This window comes from Papio anubis, chromosome 1 (genome assembly GCF_008728515.1).
Source record: "Papio anubis isolate 15944 chromosome 1, Panubis1.0, whole genome shotgun sequence".
Classification (NCBI taxonomy): domain Eukaryota; kingdom Metazoa; phylum Chordata; class Mammalia; order Primates; family Cercopithecidae; genus Papio; species Papio anubis.
The window spans coordinates 31,768,819-31,794,078 of NC_044976.1; the positions used below are offsets into that span (position 1 = coordinate 31,768,819).

A 25,260-nucleotide genomic window follows, 5' to 3' on the forward strand; every position below is an offset into this window, starting at 1 on the left:
AATTAAAGGGCAAATTATTGCACGTTTTCCCTCTTAAAGCCAAAGCAGCAGCAGTTTGGTAGATCTCTGGGTTTTGGAGGAAGCACACTCTTCACTTGGGAATACTGGTATGACGCATTTATCTGCTGACATTAACAGGAACAGCTTTGAATGGGAGCTAGAGTTAAGAAAAGGTTCGGCAACAGATTCAAGTTGCAGTACAAGCAGTTCTGCTGCTTGGGCCATGCCACCCCTCAGGTCCCACGGCCTTGGGGTTGCTGTGGTTAGGGAAAGACATCCTGTGGAGCTTCTGGCAGGCCCTGATAGGAAAACTGCAGCACAGACTCCTTGGGTTCTGGTGCAAGTCCATGTCTTCTGCAGCAGAGAACTATGCAGCATGTGACCGACTTACCATCAAAAATCTCAAACTCATCATACTGCTTCTCGCTGAGGAAGTACTCCACTGTGAGGGAGATGTTATAGTCAGGCTCCACTCTCACCAGCCAAGAGCAGGTCTGGAACTGGGGATAGCTTCCAGGGTAACTCTGGCTCAGGATCACGCCTGTGGAGTCTGTCAGAAGCTCATTTGTTGGGCAGTGCACTTGGAGAAAGAAAGAGAAACACCAAGTATGTGGGGGTGGAGATGGAACTACAGCCAACACATTTGCTTTTCCCAATACAAAAGACAACCATTAGAAAATCAGTATTTGAGCACATTCAAGTCAGATCCCACATCCATCACTGTGCTGCTCCATGACATGAGGTGGCCTGAGATCCTGTGTCAATATTGTAGTCTTTCTGGGACTTGGGCTTCGCCAGTTGGTTGGAATCACTTCCTAGTTAAGTTGTGGGTTCTACTACCTGGTTTTGAGTAGGGGAGGATGGAACATACATACAGACAGCAGTAATGCTTCCCCAGATCCAAAGGAGATAATCTGGGTTTTATTTGAACATAGATGGTGCTGTATAGGGCAGAGGTAAGTACATGGGATTTTGAGTCAAATACACCTGGATTTATAGCCCATCTCTGCCACTTACTACTGGTGTGGTCTTGAACAAGTTATCTCCTCTCTGTGTGATGGCTTCTCCATCTCCAACACAGAGATAACACAGAACTTACAGGGCTGTTGTGAGCATTATATAAAACATTATATGCTGGGTGCAGAGGCTCACACCTGTAGTCCCAGCACTTTGGGAGGCTGGGGCAGGTGGATCATGAGGTCAAGAAATCGAGACCATCCTGGCCAACATGGTGAAACCCCATCTCTACTAAAAATACAAAAATTATCTGGGCGTGGTGGTGCGTGCCTATAGTCCCAGCTACTCGGGAGGCTGAGGCAGGAGAACTGCTTCCCGGGAGGCGGAGGTTGCAGTGAGCCGAGATTGTGCCACTGCACTCCAGCCTGGCAACAGAGCGAGACTCCATCTCAAAAACAAAAAACAAACAAAAACAAACAAACAAAAAATATATATAATATGAAATAATATATGTAAAGCATGCAACATAGTGCTGCAATAAATTGTAGAGGGAATGATGATAACTGCATCTTGGACAGAAAGGTCCCAGAACTTGGCTGTGGCCTAATTAGTAGGATTAATATAGCTAAAGAAAAAAATGTCATTCTAAGGAAGACATTGAGCTTGGAACTTAGAAAAGGAGGAGCTGGAGGAGCAGGATTGGTTTTTTTGTCATCACCATGAATGGGTGGGAAGCTGCTGGTTCAGAGAGGCCCTTCTCCAGCACTGAGGAGGTGCTCTGTCCTGGAGCACAGGCAAGCATCACAGCATGAAAGCAATTTCAGGACCATCCACCGCCATTTGCTTGGGTTGCGGACACCAAAGCAAAGTTCTGAGGACTAAATGGGCTTCTTCATTACATTGTTCTTTCAGTACAAAGGTGTGCATTGACAATAGTTGTAAGTATTCCGATCACTGCACACAGAGAAATCAGTATTTTGCAGTAGATGTGCCTTTAGACAGGCTTCCTGGGTATGCTGGATTCTGGGACACTGGTAAAAGGGAGTTTCTGGAACTGCAAGGCCAAAATTTAATCCCTGGATTACAATCTCAGGTAATGCTATTTTGGGTAGAAGACTTTGCTACGGGCTGTCCACCCATCTCACCTCTGCCTTCAGAGAAGTGAGGCTTGGTAATTAGAACTGGGGCTGGGCTCCTAGACAGAGTCTTGCTGTGGCCCAGAATTTCACAGGAGTCATCCAGGCTTCTGCCTGAGTAGCTTTGAAAGGTACTCACTGACTTTTCCCAATAGAGCTTCCTTTTTAATTTTAAGGGGAGAAGGAAAACAAATGTCTTCTAGGAGGAAACTCACTTAGCTTTGACATGCTCCTGATTTCACTAATCCGATGACCAGCACAGGGCACTGAGATGTGGTGATACTTAAGTTCTCTTAGGCCTCGTGGTCCCCTCCTGCCTCTACCGGGTCTGCTATTCCTCACTGACAGTCCATATTGCAGGTTCTTCCTACTCTTGCTTTCCCAGAAGTGAGGGAAAGGCTGACTTGTTTCCCCATAGGCTACTGAATATTTGCAGGTAGCAGTAGTTCTAGAAACAGTAGTTGCACTAGTGATAATATTCACAGCAGACATGGAGCAATTACTGCATGCCAGGCATCATCCTAAACTAGTTTATGTTATTAACCCATTTAATACCCCCATGGCATAAGTACTATCATTATCCTCAGTTTATAGAAGAGAAGACTGAGGGCAGGACAATCAGGTATCTTGCCTTAAGTCAGATGCCTGATGAGTGGAGACTATTTTTTGATCTTAGTTGGGGTGACTAGCTGAAGAGAATTCATTTCTGTCAAGGCATAGTACACTGGAACAAAGACTGCTGTGGTCTCTCAGTTGCCTGGTTTGGCACACAGCGCCTTGAGTGCATCCATGCATCAGTAAAGCAGGGATGGTGTGTGAGCCTACCCTTCCCTAAGGGCCCAGGGAGGGACTTCCTCCTTCCAGTACTCAGTATGCAATTCCAAGAAATTTCCAGGAAAGGAAAAAAAAGCAGATGGAAATAGATGTGGCCACTGTGGCCAATTCACAGGTTCAGACATCAGAAGAGGGCAGAGAACCTATCTAGGGTGATCACTCATTCATTCCTCATGCACTCATTCATTCATCAGACAACATTTACCAAGGGAACTTTCATGTTATGGGGCAGTAACTGAGCTAAGAACTGGGAATAGAAAGAGGAACAAAACAAGGGCTTTGTTTAGGAGGAACTTCTAGGCCCCATACAGATGCGGATCCATGCAATTACCTTCACATATTGGGGGTGGGCCTTCAAACTGCAGGTAGGTTCCAAGTTTGCAGGTCAGAATTTCATTCCCCACTAAGGTAAAGCCAGGGAGGCATCTGTAGCGTACGATGTCACCTGTCAAAGAAAGACCAACATGTAGACTCTCTTAAGAAGTCTGGTCAGGGCTGATGGGCACCCATTAGTACCTTGAACCCACTTCCAGGTGAGATAATCAGAGGAGGATCATGTTCTGTTCAGACTTAAATAACTAGCTCGGCTCCCATCAAATGGCCCAGACAACTGCTCCCCTCTCACAGCTCAGCCTTGCCTGAGCCTCGGAATGTCTCACATTTCAGGACATTTTATACTGTCTTGCATGGATTTATTTCTCAAAAAGATGCTGACTTGAATCACAGAAGAAAACTGTTTTCCTGGCTCCCCTTTTGATTTTATTTTGGGTGCAAACTCAGTGGACAGAACCTGCTGGCACAGGGCCTACTGTTTCTCTCTCCATAGACAGGAGCAGGGAGTAATGTCCACTGGCCCAACATCTCCCACCGCCACCTTCCCTTCCTTCCCCAGTCCTGGGCTCGCAGTTCTTGCTGGCTTGGGAGGTGGTACCTATGTTAAATTCTTCATTCTCTGTGACGACTTCGGCATTGGGGAGGATGGTGGGAGGAGGGCATTTGGTGAGTGGATAAGCTGAAAAGATAAAAGCAGGCAAGTCAGGGTAAGATCATCACTCTCCAGGTATGCTGTCATTCATTTGTTCAATTCTTCACTTTCTCATCCCTCATTTATTCACACACAGATATTCATGAGTACTTATCTGCAAACAGGGCAAGTTTAGCCAAGTCCTTTTTGCTTATCTTCTGTCATCCTTATTGAAATCAATAATAACAAAGGAGGGGAGATCTAAGAAGTCAGTGACATCATCACCAGCACTGAAGGGTGGGAGAGGAGCATTTTCTGAGTGCCTCGTGGATATTAGGTGTTTTATAGGCTGCCACTCAAACCCTCACAACATCTGACTGTGCCGTGAGGTGCTCTTACTCTACTCGTGAGCAAGTGAGATTCAGAAAGGTGAAGTAAGTTCCTCAAGGTCACACAGGAATTAGGTGGCACAGGCAGGATTTGAATCCAGGTCTGGCGGCCCCCAAACCCTGTATTCTTCCCACCACTGAGCATCTACATGCTGTACGTGGCTTCTGCGATTACCCACTGAAGTCAGCTAACAAGCTGACCCTTCTGATCTTTGACCAGATACTTCTGGCTTCACAAATTTTCTAGACTGGAATTCATCCCTATGGGCAGAGACTGGATGATGCTAGAGGCAGGATGCTATTTACTGAGGCAAAGTTCAGTGTGGGTTCATAACCTGGCTTTTATTACTGGCACAGAGTCAAGTGCTATACAAGTGTTAGCTGCTCTTGCTGCCACTGCTATTGTTATTATCGTTACTATTTCCAGTCACCCCAATCCGTACTATATTAAAAAAGTGTTCTTTTTTTTTTTTTTTTTTTTTTTTTTGAGACGGAGGTCTCGCCTGTCACTTCCAGGCTGGAAGTGCAGTGGTCGGATCTCGGCTTCACTGCAAGCTCCGGGCCCCGCTGGGTTTACGCCATTCTCCTGCCTCAGCCTCCCGAGTAGCTGGGACTACAGGCGGCCACCACCTCGCCTGGCTAGTTTTTTGTATTTTTTTTAGTAGAGATGGGGTTTCACTGTGTTAGCCAGGATGGTCTCGATCTCCTGACCTCGTGATCCGCCCATCTTGGCCTCCCAACGTGCTAGGATTACAGGCTTGAGCCACCGTGCCCAGCCTAAAAAAGTGTTCTTTAATAATACAAATATAATCATTATCATTGAAGAAAATTTGAGGTATTCTATGGAACAGTAGGAAGAAATCAAACTCATCCATTGCCCTCTCAGAGATAGTGACTGTTAACCAATTACAGTACGTTCTTGGAGTGTTTATTCTCTGCATATATAAATATTTTTGTTTTACACAACTTGCATTGTATGTTATATATTTTGCATTGATCTTTGCATACTTACTATTATATTGCAAGAATTTCCCATATAATTAAATTTCTTCAAAAATGTGATTGAAATAACTTCATAGGATTTAATCATACAAATTTACTAGAATGTATTTAACAGATACTCTGTTAACCATTTAGGTTTCCAAAAGTTTTGCAATTTAAAATAAAGCTGCAATGAAATCTTTTTTTATAAATGCATCTTTTATGGTTTTTTTCTTTTTCTTTTTTGACTAGAAAGGATTCAAGTACATAACCCTTTTGAAAGTACAGATGTCTCCTGCTGAATGTCAGTAATCCTTTCCTGGAAATCAAATGTTCTGTGTAAAGATATTAACTAGGAGTCTATATCCCATCATTTTAAGTGGGAAAAAATTATACTGTGTTGTACTTCAACCCAAAATCCAAAAAGTAATTAAGACAAAATAAAATACCTAAATATATGCAACAAACCATTATGTTAGTAGTTAAATACTTAAAACATCACGATCACCCAACAACATGGCGTGACAAAACAGTGCCTCTGTGCATTGCATACTGTACCATCAACATCCAGTGCACCGTGAAGTCTTGCAGCTTGAGACATTATAAAACTCTAGGCAGAAAGAAGGTCTAGCTATGAAAGGCTTGGTGGGAATGCATTCAGGACTGGCACTAGGTGGTAGAGTACAGTTCACAATGAACAGCATGGAGTGACACCTCAGAGCCAGCAGCCTCTGAGACACACATCCCCGCCACAGAATTGGAGCCCCTTTCCAAAAGTCCGCATGAGATTCTGACATTTTACCAACTGTAGCTGGAATGCAACTTGAGACTTTCCCTGCACATGTATTTATTTAAAATGGTGTATTATGTTTTGGGGGATCTAAATGTAAATGTTTTCTGTAGACGCATTTGCTGAAATGTATTGTATTGAGAGATATGTAAACTCTCTGAAATGTGGGTGCTAAAACTAAGAGGCACTCTTGAGGTAACCAAATGGGTTTACCTTTGATTTAACATAAACCAGGAAGGGCCACATCCGCGCTCGCTGCATGCTTCCATTTTGCCCTCCAGGAAAACAGTTCCCATTGATACTGTGAACAGAGTGACAGTTCCTCCAGTACTGGGCGCCATCATTCTTCTTTTACCCAGTTCGTGTAATGATTGTCTATGGAGGGCTCACCCTGGGTCAGGCACTGTGTCCAGTGTTGAGGATACAAGAACAGCCAAAACAAATACATCCCTTTCCCTCACAGAACTTAGGGCCAGCTGGGAGAGATAGTCGTCTGTTTTAATCTTTGTTAAATTGCTAAACAAAAAAGCAGCATTTATTTTATTTTAATTGGCATTTGATAACTAATTAGGCTAAGCATTTTTCACATGTTAATGGCCTATTTGCATCTCTCTTTTTAACTGTCTATTAAAAGAGTTGCGATAAACCAGTATGCTAGAAGTTTAAATACTTAAAACATCACTTCATGATCACCCAACAATATGGCGTGACAAAACAGTGCCTCTGTGCACTGCATACTGTGTCATCAACATCCAGTGCACTGTGAAACCTTGCAGCTTGAGACATTATAAAAGTCTAGGCAGAAAGAAGGTCTAGCTATGAAAGACCTTCTTTGTCCCTATTTTTCTTATAAATTTGAAGAACTCTGAATATTCAAGGTTGACCTTAGCTGGTTAATTATATTTTCCCAGTTTATCATTTGCTTGGTTTTATTTATGGCACTTTTGATTTGTAGAAGTATTAAGTTTTTATGTAGCCAATTATAATTTTTCTTAATAAGTTAAAAAAATTGGTGCCTTCCATTCTCAGCATCATACTTATCTGCGAAACTTCTAAGGCATACTAAACTTTTCCAGGAAAAAAAATGAATAAAAACAAATCCTCACTTAAATACAGCCTGGGTACTTCATATTTTGTGATTACTGTTTTGACTCCGGTGATTTTTCCATTACATTTTTTTAAACTACCTTTTTTTTTTTTTTTTTAGCAGGGTCTTGCTCTGTCACCTAGACTGGAGTACAGTGGCACAATCACGGCTCACTGCAGCCTTGACCTCCTGGGCTTAAGCTATCCTCTCACCTCTGCCTCCCAAGTAGCTGGAACTACAGACTCATGCCACCACACCTGGCTAATTACAATTTTTTTTTTTTTGGTAGAGATGGGATTTCATGATATTGTCCAGGCTGGTCTCAAACTCCTGGGCTCAAGTGATCCTCCCACCTTGGCCTCCCAAAGTGCCGGGATTACAGGTTTGAGTCACTGTGCCTGGCCATAAAATTACAAATGTCTGTTTAATGGGGAAAGCTTATGGGATACTAAAAAGCAGCAAAACAAAAATTTCCCAACTCTCACCATGTAGGCATAAGTATTGTGAAGATTTTGCTGGAGGATCTTGAGTCTTTTACAGACACGCCCTCCCTATTTCCCATCACACACACACACACACACACACACACACACACACACACACACACACACACACGTTGATGGTATCCCACTGTATCTACCATGTTATTGCTACAGAACTCTGGGGCAGGGGACATCCAAGGCTGACTCCCCATTTCGTTTTGTGAATACCCTCCTTCTTCCCCTGGGGGGAAGAGGGTGAGGTGCTGAGAGAGCGTAGCCAGATTCTGGTGTGTGTGAACATGTGAACTGCTGGGCGGTGGGCAGCTGCTTTATTAATGTTAGGCAGCAGTGGGCTCAGCAGCAGCCATTGTGAGCAATGGTCCCTATCGTCTTCCTGGGAACATTATTCCTCAAGCTGCTGGGTATCCTGGATTGGCCTTTCATTTGAAGCTTTTATTTATCTATTTTTTTTTTGGAAATGGAGTTTCACTCTTGTTGCCCAGGCTGGATCCCAATAGTGTGATCTCGGCTCATGGCAACCTCCGCCTCCTGGTTTCAAGCAATTCTCCTGCTTCACCCTCCCGAGTAGCTGGGATTATAGGCATGCGCCACCATGTCCGGCTAATTTTGTATTTTTAGTACAGATGGGGTTGCTCCATGTTGGTCAGGCTGGTCTTGAACTCCCAACCTCAGGTGATCTGCCCACTTTGGCCTCCCAAAGTGCTGGGATTGCAGGCGTGAGCCACCACACTCAGCCTCATTTGAAACCTTTAAAACCAAATTAGCTTAGAAAAAAAAAACCTGAGCTCACATGGTTCATTTGAGCTTACCAAAGGACTGAGGCTCTGCTTTTGAATTTGGAGTCCATGCTCAGCTAATATTGAAATGCCTTCCTTCACCTTTGTTTCTTGCTTGTATCTCTTTTTCAGAACATCACAAGGAGTGGTGAGTGTGGTCTAGGGTGGGAGTCCATAATCACTGTATTTTCTTGTGATACCATCACCTGAGTTTTTAAAATCACCTGCTTTTTTTCGCACTGAACAATGTAAAATTAATATTTCCCTAAATCAATGAATTGTATTCTACACGAATGATTCTTTTTCTTTTCTTTTTTGAGACAGGTTCTCATTCTGTCACACAGGCTGGAGTGCAGTGGCACAATCATAGCTCTCACTGTAACCTCAAACTCTTGGGCTCAAGTGATCCTCCCACATTAATCTCCTGAGTATCTGGGACTGCAGGCATGCACCACCACACCCAGCTAATTTTTTTTTTTTTTGGTAGAGGCAAAGTCTCATTATGTTGCCCAGGTTTGTACATGAATGATTTGTAATGACTGTATCTTTCCCTCTCGCTCTCTGAGCATATATTTTAAATTTATAATACCTAATGTCTTACTATTTTTACATTTAGATTATTTCTAATTTCCCTGTTATAACATATCAAGCAATATCTTCATGCAAATATCTTTGCATAATTCCCAGAAGTAGGATTACCGGGTCCTAGGTTGTATTCATTGGGAACCTTTGGATGTAAATAAATCAATTCAGGCTAGAATAAGCAAAAAGCCTCTCAGAGAAGAGAACCCAAGGGTGGATTTGCAGCCAGACTTCACAAAGGTAGAGGACAAGGGACTGAAGGCCCATCAGAAACCAAGGACATTTTCCCACGTCTCAATCATTCTCTTTCTGCACACAGGATTGTTCTACTTTTTGGTCCACATGGAAAGTAGAAGAGCAGCAATTCATTGCACTTGGATTTTTATCTTCTCTTTTCAGGAGATGGGTCCAGGCAAAGGTAGAATCTCTTGGGTCCTATTTCAAGTTCCCAAGAGAGAACATCTGACTGCCCCTGCTGCAGCCAGCTCAGGTGTCCACCTCTGGTCCAAGCTTCTGTGGTTGAGGGGCAGGTGTGTGCGTGGAGGGGTGTCACAATGTAGAAACAGCTGCCAAGTGCCCACGGGAGAGGGGCAGTTAAAGAGAACATTATGAGTGGCACAAGCACCACAACGTGATTTGAATGTGTAGCTAACCATATTGTGCTAAGGTTTTGATATGCAATTCTCAAACCACCTATCACTAAGTGGGCATCTTCCTGCAACCTTCCTAAATGGATAATCACTTAAAAAATTATCATGACACATGTGTACACTCATGCTCTTAGCAGCGTTATTCACAAAAGCTAAAAGGTAGAAGCACCCCAACTGTCCATAGAAGGATGAACAGATGAACAAAATGTGGTCTATACTAATGTTATTAATAAATATAGACCACATGTGTGGAATGCTATTCTGCCTTAAAAAGGAAGGAAACTCTGACACATGTTATAACATGGATGAACCCTGAAGATATTATGAATTCTGCATTTTTCTTTGATTGTTACTGCTGTTGTTTACATTTGCCCAATATAATCTCTGGCCATCCTTTTATCTTTAAACTGTGTCACAGTGTCTTAGTCATGTTCCTGGTATAGAAAATATAGTTGAATATTATTTACGTTAATCTAAGTGTATTAGTCCATTTTCATGCTGCTGATAAAAACACACCTGAGACTGGGGAATTTACAAAAGAAAGAGGTTTATTGGACTTGCAGTTCCACGTGGCTGGGGAGGCTTCATAATCATGGTGGAAGGTGAAAGGCATGTTTCACATGGAGCCAGACAAGACAAGACAGAGCTTGTGCAGGGAAACTCCCATTGTTTAAAACCATCAGATCTTGCGAGACTTATTCACTATCACAAGAATAGCACGGGAAAGGCCCGCCCCCATAATTCAATTACCTCCCATCAGGTTCCTTCCACAACATATGGGAATTGTGGGAGTTACAATTCAAGATGAGATTTGGGTGGGGACACAGCCAAACCAGATCACTAAGAATCTTTGTTTGTTAACAGGAAATTGAACTTTAATAAATTTGCATTTTTCATTATAATTGAATGATTTTATTCCACTGCTTTATCTTATTTTGTGCTTGCTGTATCTTTGTCCTTGAATAGTTTGCTTTGTTTTCTGCCTTTTATATTTGGATTATCTTTTACATGTTTTTTTCTTTTAGTGATTTAGAAGTATTCTATTTTAAATATATTCGTGACTAAAATATATACTCAAAATCTTTATTTCTGTAGTGATCAAAGTCAGCAATTGGATAATAGATATTGATTCCACTTTCACAAAAGATAAGGACATTCTCTTATCCCTTTCCACCTTCTTGCACATTTATTAATATAAAATAATTATTTTTAGTCTTTTAAGAATTATTGTATTTGCACTGCTTTGAATTCATGTTTCCATTATTATTTAGCTTTAAGTTTGTGCTTAGCTAGTATCAACACTTCCCATTTTTATCTTTTATTTTATACATCTTGTCTATTTTGAGTTATTGGTTCATCTGGAGTTCATCCGGAGTTACAGTCATCCTGGAGTTACAGTCCAGCTTCAGATAGAGTGGCACTAATTGTAAAATCTTGAATCCCTGCAAATAACAATTTCCTGCATTCACACGTGAAGCCCCCAACTTTTTCTCCCCCTTCAACATCACCTCCTTCATTTTCTGTAATCTAATGTCAAAAATTAGCCTGAGAGTTGTCTGATTTCGGTTCCCTTGAGCTAACTTGCTCAGCCTGGATTCTTGTAGATTTCCCCTACTCCTCATCCTTATAAATTGAAAACATTGCCAGCTTCTTTTTTATTTCTCTTGGTATACAGAGAGCTCCTTTATATACATAGGTTTTCTTTCATCTCAGAAAAGTTTTTTCATTTCCATTTTGTTCCTTTCTTCCTGAATGCTTGTTATCAGTGTCTTGGCTCTTTGTCCACTGGGTCTCCTTATTTCTCATCTTCTATCTTCTCTCTACCACTTTCACGCCTCTGCCCTTCTCCGTATTTGTGTTGAGATTTTCAGGTTTGTCCTCCCCATCTTTGCATTGTTTTTCTACAGTGTTGCTTCTTCTCTCTGCTGATTCTTGTGCTGATGAAAATTATGCTATTCTGTTTCTTTTCAGTCTTACTATTTTTTAGTATCTAGTTTCCCTTGGAAATAAAAGTTTTAATTTGGAGCAGCCACAAAGGTATGGGAGAAGTTGGAAGTATAGTACAAAAATCTTTTTCCATGAACCATTTGCTAGTAAGTCGCCAGCATGATGCCCTATAACCCCAGAATATCTTAGTGTATTTCCTACAAACAAGCACATTCTCCCACATAACCACAAAACAACCATCAACATTGAGAAATTAACACTGACATATTACTGCCATCGAATCTTCACATCTCCTTCAAGTTTCACTTGTTTTACCGATAAATTCCTTGAAAATTTATTGATCCAGTTCTGAATCACATGTTGCATTTCATTATCACGTCTCTTTGGTCTCCTTTAGTCTGGAATGGTTCCCGTGTCTTTACTTGACCTTCAGGACTTTTACACTTTTGAAGATTGCCTGTCGGGGAGTTGACACTATGTCCTTCAAGTTAGGTTTGCCTGGTGTTTCCTCCTGATTACGTTCAGCTTATGCTTCTGTGACTGGATAATCACAGAACTGATGCTAGCTTCTTCTCACTGTATCCTCTCAGCCAGGGTATGATTTCAATTTGTCCCATTATCGATGAGGTGGGTGTGTCTTCCAGTCTTCTCCACTTCTTTTTCCCTTTGTTATTATTGTGTGTGTGTGTGTGTGGTGGTGGGTAGTCTGAAGTTATGTAAATATCCCATTCCTTAAAATAACTTGTAATTGGCTGGGCGTGGTAGCTCATGCCTGTAATCCCAGCACTTTGGGAGGCCGAGGCAGGCAGATCACGAGGTCAGGAGATGGAGACCATCCTGGCTAACACGGTCAAACCCCGTCTCTACTAAAAATACAAAAAAATTAGCTGGGCGTGGTAGCGGGTGCCTGTAGTCCCAGCTACTCAGGAGGCTGAGGCAGGAGAATGGTGTGAACCCAGGAGGCGGAGCTTGCAGTGAGCCGAGATTGCACCACTGCACTCCAGCCTGTGCAACAAAGAGAGACTCCATCTCAAAAAAAAAAAAAAAAAAAAAGTGTAATTAATGTCTGTGTGGATATACATAGTATTCTGCTTGATTCGATAGGTTACCACCATTTCTTGCTATTTTAAAAGACTTTGATTCTCAAATTATTCCCAATATGGTCAGTGAGAACCCCTCCAAGCCAGCTTCTATGTCCCTTTGGCATGTCTCCATCATGCCTTGGGCATTTCCTTACTTTCTGCCATAAGATATTCCTGGTTTGTTTTCTACTTTCTCTGCCCCAGGCTTGGGATCAGCCATTTCTTCAAGAAACCCTGGTCCATTTTAGCAGAAAATGTTGTTTAGGAACCAATGCCTAGATTCAGGAACTAATGAGCTAGATGTGCTCATTACTACTGAAGAATCACCGCTCTGAAGCCTTCTCAGTAGAAAGAGCTAAGAAATGTATGTGCATACGCACATGTACTCATACATGCCCCACCCACACACTCATATTTTCTTCCATTTCTCTACACATTGAAAACCATAAGCTCACACTGATACATCCAATTCAAATTTAACACCATTGGGTATATTATAATTTTTGCTCTCTATATAGTTCTAACCCTCTTCTCTGACAGTGAGACACCTGCCTTCTATTGTCCTTAAGGTATTAACTTATTTGATCAATAACCCATCTGGAACCAAGGTCTCATTTCTGCTGACCCCTCCCTCCTCACTCTACTTGGGCTCTGACTTCCTTTGCTGGGCTGATCTTTCTCTGTGTGGATGCCCGACTTCCTCTGCTTGGGCTCCAATACCCTACATAGGTGTCTGCTCATCCTGCACAGAGCTCTGACACCTTGTGTCAGCTCCATCCCTGTACAGATACCTAAACTGCAGTTGCCCGTGCCAGGCAGCCCATCAGTGTGGCTCCCCCTGACACCCCAGCCTGGGCTACAATGGTTCACACTCCCTCTTGCCTGACAAGTATGGATGCTGTATTAGTCTGTTCTCACACTGCTAATAAAGACATACCCGAGATTGGGTAATTCATAAAGGAAAGAGGTTTAATTGACTCACAGTTCAGCATGGCTGGGGAGGCCTCAGGAAACTTGCAATCATGGGAGAAGGGGAAGCAAACATGTCTTTCTTCACATGGCAGCAGGAAGGAGAAGAATGAGAGCCCAGCAAAGGGGAGAAGACCCTTATAAAACCACCAGATCTTGTGAGAACTAACTCACTATCATGAGAACAGGATGGGGGAAACTGGCCCCCATGATTCAATTATCTCCACCTGGTCCCTCCCACGACATATGGGGATTATGGGAACTACAATTCAAGATGAGATTTGGGTGGGGACACAACCAAACCATATTAGACGTCTTTGCTTTGTCCCAACTCACAGCTTTAGGACTGAATTGTTCAAGGGGGGAAGGGAAGAGATTTAGCTTTTCTTTTATTTATCTCTTGGCCAGACCTTTCTTTTCATTTGTGTGCTGCCTGAACATTTCACCTGTTATTTGGAGTCCATGTTATCTAGATTTATACTAGAAGAAGATGCTTCCCCAAATTTATTTCTATTACTTCTAGTTCCTAAACCATGTTTTCTTCAAGGGCATTTTTCTCTGTAATTCAAATTTCATGTTCTAATTTTTAATGTTATAAAATCTTTCACAGGTCTCCTTAAGGTGTTTTTCCTTTTTCTTATTGATCCTCATATGAAAAGAAAGTTCCTTAGGGCTGTTTGCCTGGAGAAAGGCAAAAATTCTTTCCCCAACCCCACTTTCAGTGTCCACTTTTTGCAAGTCTAGCTCCTTTTTTTCTTTAGTTCTTATCTTGAATATCCACTCTTAGGTTTTCCACAATTACTTTGCATGGAATTCTCCAAGTTTTTGTTTACTATCTTATCCTTTTATGTCTTTTGTAGCATTGGTTATGATTCACAAAAATTTTGTCCTCTTAGTTGCTCATTATCTCTCTCTCCTTGGAGCAGGAAAGCTGTCTGGGGAGCAGACATTTCACAGAGCAGGAAGCATGAACACTTAGTAACACAGGAAAGCATGCTCTGCCTCATCACAAGTACACAAGTGAAATGACATTTCATGCATCTACCAGATTGGTAGAAATGTAAAGTCTGCTAAAACCCCGTGTTTTCAAGGATGTAGAGCAATAGGAACTCTATTTCAGTTGCTGGGAAGAGTGTAAATGGTTATAACTGCTTCTAAGATAAATTGGGCATTACCTAGTGAAACTAAATACGTGGATATTTACAATCTCACAACTCCACACAGACATGTACTGAAGAGAAACCCTTGTAGGTGTTCACAATAAGGAATAAGCAACAATGTTCATATTGCTTGAAATGAAACAACTTAAGTGTTAACAGTAGACTAAATACATGGTTATATTGTCATGCAATGAAATCATACAGCATTGAAAAATGAGTTAAGTACAGTCACATGCACCAACATGAATTTCAAAAACTCAATTTTGAGTGAGAAAAGCAGGTTGCAGAAGAACATTTATAGAATGATTGTCTTTACATAACAGAAATAACATGCAAAATTAAAGAACATATTTTTGGAGACACAGATATGGAGTAAAATAAAAAGAAAAGCAATGAATGATTAACCAAAAGTACAGGATCATGGTTAATTCTCAGGGTAGGGTAGGGGAATGTGTTGAGGAAGGAACAGAGCTTGAAAGGCTTAGGTGTTCTTTGTCTTAGGCTCAATGATGGTGTTCATTTTATTACTTTTTAAACTGCACATACGTGTTACATATACTTTTTATATGTAGGATAAATTCCACAACTTACCAAAAGTTCTATGAGGCATGGAATGTGCCTCTCTTGCTCACTCATCCCCTAGTCCAGTGCCTCTCCCACTTGAACCTGCTGATCTGGGCACAGCAGTTCCTCCTCTCTTGCCCCAGACCCTTGCCTGCTCCTGTGGTCAATGAAGCCTTGGGCTATGGTCTAAGCTGGGAACGAATGGCTGTTTTAATCCATTCAGGCTGCTATAACAAATTACCATAGACTGGGTGACTTCTAAACAACAGAAATTTAGTCATCACAGTTCTAGAGGCTGGGAAGTCCAAGTTGAAGGGACTGGCAATTTTGATGTCTGGTAAGGGCCTGCTTACTGGTTCATGGACAGCTGTCTTTATGCTGTGTCCTCATGTGGTGAAAGGGGCAAATGAGTTTCCTGTGTTTCTTTTCTTTTCTTTATTTTCATTTTATTTTTTTGAGATGGAGTTTTGTTCTTGTTGCCCAGGCTGGAGCGCAATGGCATGCTCTTGGCTCACTGCAGCCTCTGCCTCCTGGGTTCAAGCGATTCTTCTGCCTCAGCCTCTTGAGTAGCTAGGATTACAGGCATGTGCCACCACACCTGTCTAATTTTGTATGTTTAGTAGAGATGGGGTTTCTCCATGTTGGTCAGGCTGGTCTTGAACTCCTCACCTCAGGTGATCCACCCGCCTGGGCCTCTGTGTTTCCTAGCTCTTTCCACTGAGAAGGCTTCAGAGCAGTGATTCTGTAGGTCTCTGATAAAGGCACTAATTCCATTCATGAGGGCTCTGTTGTCTGACCTAATCGCCTCCCAAAGGCCCCACCTCCTAATACCATCACCTTGGGGGTTAGGATTTCAGCATATGAATTCTGGGGGGACCTAAGCATTTACACCATGTGTAATGTCTCATCTGAGAGACAGAAGGAGCACTATGCCCTTAGGCAAGCACTCTCACTGAAAGACCTTACTGAGAAGAACTTGGAAATAAGGATGGCCTGGGGCTGTGCTGAGCCTCCTTTACCTGGTTCTGGTACAGGTGAGGGCTCAGGAATAGGAACAAGAGACCTGGCCTAGCATCAAGGTAACTTCACACCAAGACTGTCAATATCTAAATATAATACAAATAATCATGACAATGATGACTATTAGAACTATAATTTACTGATCATCTTTTGTACTCTGTGCCTAGAGCTAAGGATTTCCAAACATTGTTTCATTTAACTCTAAGAAGTTAAGTACTTATATTATTCCTATTTTGTGCATAATAACACTGAGGCTCAGAAAGGTGAAACAACAGACAAGGTTACATAGCTTGTATGTGTCAGAGCCAAGGTTTGAACCTGTCTGTGACTCTGAAGTCCATACTCTATCACTCTATAGGAAAGTCACAAGTCAAAATGACAGAGTCTTAAAGCCTGGATCTCATTAGTGGAGCGACAAGTGTGCCCAACAAGAGGGGCATGGGAACTGAGCAGATGGAGGGGGCAGAGTCTCATTCCCACATTGCACTCACCCTGGATGATAGCTCCTGGGAATGGCAATCACAGCTACTTAGGCTCTTTACATCCTTGTTTCTCTCTGTCAGTTTCTGTTTCTTTCACTGCCTCTTTCACAGTCTTAGTGTGTTTCTGCTAGTGCATGCATGATGTAGTAACACTGTATAGTCACACCAGAGCAGATACTGTAGCAGATACTGCAGGGGCTGGGTTCTGTTTCCAGTTCTATCTACATGGTTTTGGGCAAGTACTTGAGCCTTCCTTTGCCCCATTTCTTCATTTGTAAAATGGGGGTTAGGATATTTGCCTTACTACCTCACAGAATTCTTACAGGTCACAAACTCCAAACCTGTAATTCTACAGGTGAAGAAACTGAGGTCTCAAGTGCGGAAGGGACCTGTGCAAGGTTTCACACAGCTGGCCCCAGGTGGAGCTGGGAATAAAATCCAGCTTTCCTGATTTCTGGTTAAAATATCTGCAGTGATCTGTAAATTGCAAATATGTGCATCATTCCATAGAAGGGCACAAGTCCACAGAGAACATTCTATAAGTTTCTCTAGGCAATTCCACTATAATAAAAATGAGGAAATATCCAGATCCCTAACTTGGGACTCGTAGAAGAAAACAGGCTGCCAATAAAGACATATCTACCCTGAATTGTTCATACTCTTCCTACTCGAAATCACAATGCCTTCATTTGTGCACAAAAACACAGTGCTCCTTGAGAGGTCAGCAGAGGCCCTAGATCCCTTTGGAGAGGGAGATCGTGCTAGAAAATGCTAAGGGACAAGCTGGGGCACAGGTATAGGGACGACTCAGCCAGTGAGTTGATGTGAATGAGTGGACGTGGCACCAAGGATTGGGCTTCTGTGCCTCTCTGCCCTGGCAGTGTGGAATAGGAGGAAAACTTGCATTTACAGAACCTTGCGCTGACAGCTCTCACATAGGCTAATACATTTAATTCTCATAACTCTGAAGACACTGAGGCTCCAAGAGGTTAATCAACTCACTCAAGGTCACTTGATCTGCAAATGGTGGAGCTGGGAGTCAAGCTCAGCCTTGACTTGAAAGCCTGGCCCTTCCCACCAGGCCAGGTTTCCATACTGACCGGAGAAAGCTATGGCGAAGATTCCCCCTGTGGCTGCATCGCGGTGGAACTTGAGCAGGACCTGGTTGGATGAGCTGTGCACTGTTTTCTTGGCCATGCTCCGGGTGAAGACGCCGAGCCGTGGTGCTGTTTGCTGTGGCCCATCCCTGTACATAGGAAATAAGGTCCTGGCATATCACTAGTCATCACAGCTGCCTGTTCCACTCGGTGCCATCGGTGGCCTTAGGACAGACCTGGAGTGGGAAGCTATGATTCTTTTTGTACCAAACTTCCCCACACCATGCCCTAGACACCTCTCCCAACCATTCCCAACTTGGTCTCCCAACATAGTTGATAGAATCGGTGAAGCTCACACTGATTCCTCATTCACCTGATTCTTCACTAGCCCAATGGGCTCCTGGGGGAAATTCAGGCTCCATGGAGCAAGGGTGTGGGTCTTACCACAGGTCCTCTCAGTCTGGGGCAGCACTAGGACAGGGCTCAGGAGCTGGTGTAGGAACCTGCTGCTATGCACACCGGCTCCATTTCCTTGTCTTCCAAGCAAAGAGTATACCCACAATGCCTTCTGGGGCAAAGGATTTCTTCTCTGAAACCTTATCTAACCCCTCCTATCTGTTCCTAGCCATTGCTTGGAAATCATGCTGGAACTTAACCCGGGGCAGTCTGGTTACAGTTATCCAAGCCCTGGGAATTTTGGAAGAGAATTCCCCTAACCCCTGATGATTCCCAGAATGGCAGTAACCACCAAACGAAGGAATTTTAAAATTATGTGCTCTTCCAAAGATCCAGTGGTTTGGGAAGAAACTGTCCAGGAAACTGCACATATCAAATGCTAATTTGTATTCCCAATTTAAAATTAACTCTTTTTATATATAACTACATAACTCAGAGCTGAGCTGTCCAATTCAGCCACTGCCAGCCACACATGGCTATTTACATTTAAATTATCAAGATTAAATAACATTTAAAAATCAGATCCTCAGTCATATCCAAATGCTCTGTAGCCAGTGACTACCATATTGGCCAGCATACACATAGAACATTTCCATCACTGCAGAAAGTTCTGCTGAAAAGTGCTGGCTCAGCACCAGATGACCAATGGGACATCACAAAATTTCACTTCAAATCTCTTCAATTAGTCTGGGTGGCTTAGCCCAGGTACATGTAGAATGTTGGTTTGAACTCTGGAAATACTAAGAAAAGTCTATGTACCCATGCCTACTCCCGTTAACACACCTGTTGGTACTTTCCCTGGCCCTGGCGGGGCTGCAGGCTGGGAGCCACTGCCCTCCCATTCCTCTCCCTTCAAGGAGCCATAATGGCCCATTGCAGCTGAGCCCCATTCCACTATGTTTATTTGAAACCCAGGAGGCTGACAGCCTTTAAAACCACTCAGTTCTTGGTTTTTCTAAACCAATAGGTAACTGACTGGTAACCCAGTGTAGAACCCCACTAATACTCTTATCTAATTGGCTGTTGACATGGCACCTGGCCTACCAGATGGTGATGAAATCTCCAGAGGGCTCTGTCTGCAGCAGGCTGAGGTTCAGGCGGACGCCATGGCCAATGGGCACGGTGATCAGCCAGACACAGTCTTGGGAGCTGGAGTACGGGCTAGGGAACCCCGGGGAGTACACAGTGCCGTTGGAAGAAGTGATATTCCCGCCACAAGGGACTGCCAAGAAGGGAACACAAACGTAAGTGCAGGGCCTCGGTACCCACCTAAGAATTCAGATGGCTTCATGAGGAACTCCCAGCTCCTAGAACTAATCATCCTGTCAGGGAGGTCAGGTGGGATGTGGGAGGGGAGGCCAAGCTGACGATGGCCACACCTGTTTCTACCCACCAGTCCCCACAGAGAACACCCTGGCTAGCTCTCAACTGTCACTGCAGGCCCCTCTGTCTGTCTGCCTCAGCCTCCCTCTTTCTCTTTCTTATGAAGGGAACTGCCAAGAAGAAAGGATGCACTGAAGCTGTCCCCTTTCCCTTCCCAGCAATGGGAGGAAGCAGATGTTAGGGTCAGAGCTGCAGTGCTTTTGCTGGGAAGAGCTAAGAAATTGGGAAAATCTTTCTTTCTTTGATCTGCTCTTTCTAGAATAGTACTAGTGGTCTAGACTTTGAGTTGAGGGTTCCTGGGGTGAGGCTAAGGTTGGGTTCAAATCATAGCCGAACCATTTATTGAGCAGATACTCTTAGATAAGTAATTCAGCCTCTCTGAGTCTCCATTTCCTCGCCTGTAAAATGGGACTAAGAATACCTCCCCCATAGGATTGTGGTGGTGATGAGGTGAAACAATGCAGGCAAAATGTTCAGCCCAGGCGCTGGAAGAGGAGGCATTTGCTATGTAGATAAGATCCTCTCTCCTTATCTTCCTGTTCCCCAAAAGCAACACCCAATTTTAGTCTCACTGATTTAGGCCTCAGGCAGGGGGATGAAGAGACTTTGACATCTTCATGGTATTCACAGTCAGTCACCAGGGAGGAAAACAGACAGGGATGGTGGAGAAAAATCCCCAAACACCATGGTCCAGAATAATGACTGTTGTAGCTGACATGGGGCATCGAGCAGACATCTGGACGGGGCAGACCAGACTGAGAGAGAATCCCAATAGACTCCAAGCAGAGGCCAGGGGTCCTGTGAATGCACATACATCCCGAAAGTGGTGCACAGGTACATGCCATCCCTGCTACATAAGCTGAATATCTCCTGGGTGCCAGGCACTGCCTGGGAGACAGTGGGGAGCAAGGTACTCTAGTTCTGTCCCAGGCACGCACACTACTGGGACACAGCCAAACACACCAGCATCTGTAGCACAGGCTGGACCATGTCATCATTGTGAATGCCACAGGGGTGTTTGGGGGAGCCCTGCATCTGGTTTTGTAAGAAAGGATTTTTTTTGTTTTTGTTTTTGTTTTTGAGATGGAGTCTCGGTCTGTCACCCAAGCTGGGGTGCGGTGGCGCGATCTCGGCTCACTGCAAGCTCCGCCTCCCAGGTTCATGCCATTCTTCTGCCTCAGCCTCCCGAGTAGCTGGAACTACAGGTGCCCGCCACCACGCCTGGCTAATTTTTTGTATTTTTAGCAGAGACGGGGTTTCACCGTGTTAGCCAGGATAGTCTTGATCTCCTGACCTCGTGATCCACCCGCCTCAGCCTCCCAAAGTGCTGGGATTACATGTGTGAGCCACTGCGCCTGGCCTTGGATTCTTGGTATAATTCACATTTATACTCAGACCTAAGGGATGACTAGGGCTAAGTAGGCAAGGTAAGAGAGAGGAATGTTGTATGGGAAAGGAACAACATATGCTAAGACCCAGAGGCAAGAAAACATGGCACACTGGAAAACAAAGTATTTCAGCTTAGCTGGAACATAAAATCTGTAAGAGTGGAGAATATGGGAGGTCAGCAGGGACTAGGCCCTAACCTAAGGGTCATGTGTGCTATATTTAGCGGCTTAAAATTTGCCCTAAGGGACATGGGAGAAAGCAAGAGAGTATGGTGTCAGAGAAGCCAAGGGAAGAAGGTTTCTGAGGAAGAAGAGGAGCTTCTGGCTCAAGCCAGCAGACTGAGAAAGCGCTGCTCTTTTCTCTCTCCCATGATGCCATAAAAAGACAAACAAGGCATGAGAAGGGAAGAAAGCCCACGATGAGGCTTGTTGCACAGCACGTGATGGGCTAACAATTGTGGAATGACCCACTGGTTACGCACAGCAGAACTCTGAAAATCTGAAAAATGAACTGAGGCTATAATAGTTTTAGAAATCACGGTTTTACATTCCAACACCAGAACGGCTCAGTTTCGCAAACAAGGTCCCTCTTTCCATTGAGAGTTAAACTGAGAGTTTGAGTCTGAGAGTGAGCCATCTGTGAAATCCTTCAGCTCTTGTGAAATATAGATGAGAAGTTCCATTTTACTGAGGAAGAACCTGAAGCTCAGAGAGGCAAAGGGGTTTGAGTTGGAGCCTGGGGTAATCTGATCCCAGACCTGGGGCACTCTTTCCTGGGTTATTGCCCTTGCTAAGGCTTCCTTTTTCAAGACAAATTCCTGCCTCTCCTCCAGGAAAATGCTGGGCTGCCAGAATGAAGAGGGAAGGCAAACGGAACTGAAGTGTGCAGATGAGGGTGGAGGCAGCACAAGCTCTTGGTCACCTTCCATCCCAGTTCTGGGTAAGGAAGAAGACCCAAGGAAGTGCCACCTCCAGCTCCCGGATAGATCAACTCAGGTCTCTCCAGTCCCGTGTAGGAGGAGAGTATAATGGAGCAGGGAGGGGGAAGATGAAGAGGGGTGCAAGAGAGTTCTTAGAAAGAGGCTTCATCCTCTTCTCCCTTTGGGCATGTGCCTGGATTAACTCTACCTCTCCAGCCCTCAGCGTACATTGGGCTCCCACTCCCTCACGTGGAACCTTCCCTTCCAATGGGGGTCCTCCAGCCTGTCAGGGTGGATCTTCCCCAGGGCTAGGTATGTCTTCCTCTTGGCTGTGGCCTACATCTCCTCCAGGTCCTCCCTAGTGCTGGCCCGGAGCCCTGTCACCAGGACCCTCTCCGTGGAGACGCTGGACCACACCATGTGAAAACAGGATGGACCATGGTTTGCCTGGACCTCCAGCCCTGGAGATCCCATGGAGCAGGCAGGTGGAACAGGGGATTGCTCTGGACCAGTCTCTACGAGCACCTGAGGAAGAACTGCTGGGGATGAGGGAGGGACATACCTTCACACTTGGGCAGGGGGTGGTCCCAGTTCCGGTTGGTGCCATGTTGACATGTGAGGACAGGATGTCCAGTCAGTTGATACCCTGGGAGGCACTCAAAGGTCACTGATTGTCCCACGTTGTAGCCAGCTCCCCTCACAATGCCATTGGCAAAGGGCTCTGGGTCTGGGCACTCTTGAAGTTCATAAGCTGGAAAAGATTGGAAGAAAAAGTTGCTTTATTCTCTCCGACCAGAAAATAGGAGTGGCAGAGAGCATAGTGGTAAAGCCTCACGACTTGGACTCAGATGGACCTTTGTCAGGTACGAGTCATTGGCTTTGGGTAAGTAATTTAACTTCTGTACGCTTCAGTTTTCCTGTGTATAGAATGATTATTTTGAGGACTACGTAGGATAACACATACATAGCTCCTTCCACAGTACCGGTACATGGTGAAAGCTCAGTAAATAGTATCTATTATTAATAATTCCATAGGAAAAGAAGACTCAAGGAAGACATTGCTCAACTGAACCTCTATTCACTGAGCGCCACTGGGGGCCAGGCGCTGGCCTAACTCCTTTCATGTTGCTTATCTCATTGAACCTTCACAACCAGGATCAAGTTCCCAGACATAGGAAGCGGCGACGGGAGGAGTTGCGTTGGTTCTTTCCAACTCCGAGAGATCAAAACCTCTCAGGAAGGAAGAAATCTGGCGGGAGTAAGTCAAATCTGTGGCAAGGTGAGAAGCTTTTCAGAGGGAGTAGCTGGGCTATGGGACGTGTGACTATCATAAAGCAAGTCCCTTCAAAGAGCAGGGAAGCTGCTTCCATGAGAGTGGGTGGCCTGATTCTATAGGAGATGCCTCCGTGGAAGCAGCTGAGGTCAGTCCATCGGGGAGAGGCCAGTGAGAGATTCCTGAGCAAGGCCTTTGATGAATTGGGTCCACAGGACACAGAACAGCCTTTGTGGCAGTAATTGGGCCCACTCCACTCAGGAAATTGGCAGTGGGAGGGGAAAGAATATTCCTACAGTGGGAATCCTCAGTGGAAGTAGTTGGGACCGGCTGGATGCTCCTTGGAAATAGATGTGTTTCTTATACGTAATAACAACGTCAATAACGCAGATCTCGAAGCTAACATTTCCTAAGCACTCACGTGATAATGGTGGCTGTGTTTCCATTCAGTACCTCACAGGGAAGTCTCGGGGGAGGAATTGGGCAGGTTTCCCTGGGAAATCATCAAGGTAATTGGGTGTGCCAAAAACTGCGCAGCCACATACATGGGTGGGGCGGCTGCTCAGCCCCAGGACAGGCCTGGCCCTGCGGCACCGGGGTTTGGACGATTTGGCAATGAAAGTCTTAGCGAAAGCAGGGAGCCTTTTGCCCAGGGAGGCAACCCAATGGGATGGGTTGGGTCTTTGCAGAAAGGCTCAGGGTAACCATGTGGACCTAGAGATGGGGACGGAATGAAGGGAGTGGCTGTGTGTGAGAAGCCAGGAGCAGCCTCGATGAGAGCAGCTGGGCCTCTCCTACAGGAATCATCTCCAGTGGAAGGATCTAGGCTCTTCGAAAACACAGAAACTTCAGTAAGAGTACCTCGACACTGAGAGAAACCACAGAGCCTGTTCCCCTGGAAGAAGCTTCAAAGGGAGAGGTTGGCCATATAAGGCAGAAATAAACCCTAAGAGGAGGAAGCATGAACTTCCCCAAAGAAGGACTCCTCACGGGCGCAGGTGGGTTTGTTCTAAAGGGACACAAGTGGTGACAGTGGGAACACACTTCCAAATAGTGCCATAATCAGGTAGACACCATTTCAACCAAAATGACATTATTTTAAGACATTAATAATGTCCCCTAGCATTTGGGGACGGTTGTACGTCTTAGCTATTTCCCCAAGTTCTTTATAAGCAGAACTCTCCTGAGAAATTGTCATGGAACACATTAAGCATGTAGGACCAGGAGGCCTGGCTAGGAGTTCTTTATGCTGCCACTAAGAACTTAATGGGAATCTTTACTCGAGGAATAGAAAAGAAGACCCTAGCATGGGAAGTGCAGAGTGTCAATTGGAGGAATTTTGAGAAAGAGTAAAGAGTTGGACTTCTAAGGAAAGTCGAGGGGCCATAGACAGCTGGGTCTGTCTGCCAGAAACAGCCTCAGTGAGCATAATGACTCGTTTATGAAGCTGGGTCTTTCCCCAGAGAAAAAACCTGGGGAGAGTGGTCAGAGCTTGCTTACAAGGTGCAGCTCCATATGGCAGAGGAAGGTGTAAACGGAGAGTGTGGGCTTATGGTCAGGGAGAATTATTTGGGCCTATCACAAACGATGAGGTCTCTGTGGGAGTACTTAGGCCTCTGGCCCTAGAGACAACCTAGCCCGAGAGGTTGGGATCACCCCAAATGAGAAGCCTTAATGGGGGTGTAGCCCAAGTCTGAGGGGGGCAGGTGCCCCGGCGCCATGTGTGGCTCCACAGGAGTCCTTGGGACTGTGGCAGACAGGTGAACGCTGAGGGAGTAGCTAGGCCTGGGACTGAAGGCGAACATCCAGGCGAGTCCTGAAGGTCACACACTTGTGGGAGGAGGGGGCCCATTACAGGGTGGAAGCCCCG

At 44.5% G+C, this 25,260-nt stretch overlaps 1 protein-coding gene across 7 annotated transcripts in view; it reads right to left on the reverse strand.

The window, feature by feature from the left end:
- CSMD2 (CUB and Sushi multiple domains 2) overlaps positions 1 to 25,260 on the reverse strand; it is a 649,640-nt gene that overhangs the window by 71,735 nt on the left and 552,645 nt on the right. For all 7 annotated transcript variants that reach the window (XM_021939191.2, XM_021939203.2, XM_031666818.1 and 4 more), the window contains 6 exons: positions 22,680 to 22,868; positions 19,471 to 19,648; positions 17,974 to 18,119; positions 3,859 to 3,939; positions 3,259 to 3,372; positions 392 to 580 (listed from right to left, as the gene is read on the reverse strand). In XM_021939191.2, coding sequence (XP_021794883.2) covers positions 392 to 580; positions 3,259 to 3,372; positions 3,859 to 3,939; positions 17,974 to 18,119; positions 19,471 to 19,648; positions 22,680 to 22,868 — 897 coding nt within the window. The remainder of the gene's footprint in view (positions 1 to 391; positions 581 to 3,258; positions 3,373 to 3,858; positions 3,940 to 17,973; positions 18,120 to 19,470; positions 19,649 to 22,679; positions 22,869 to 25,260) is intronic.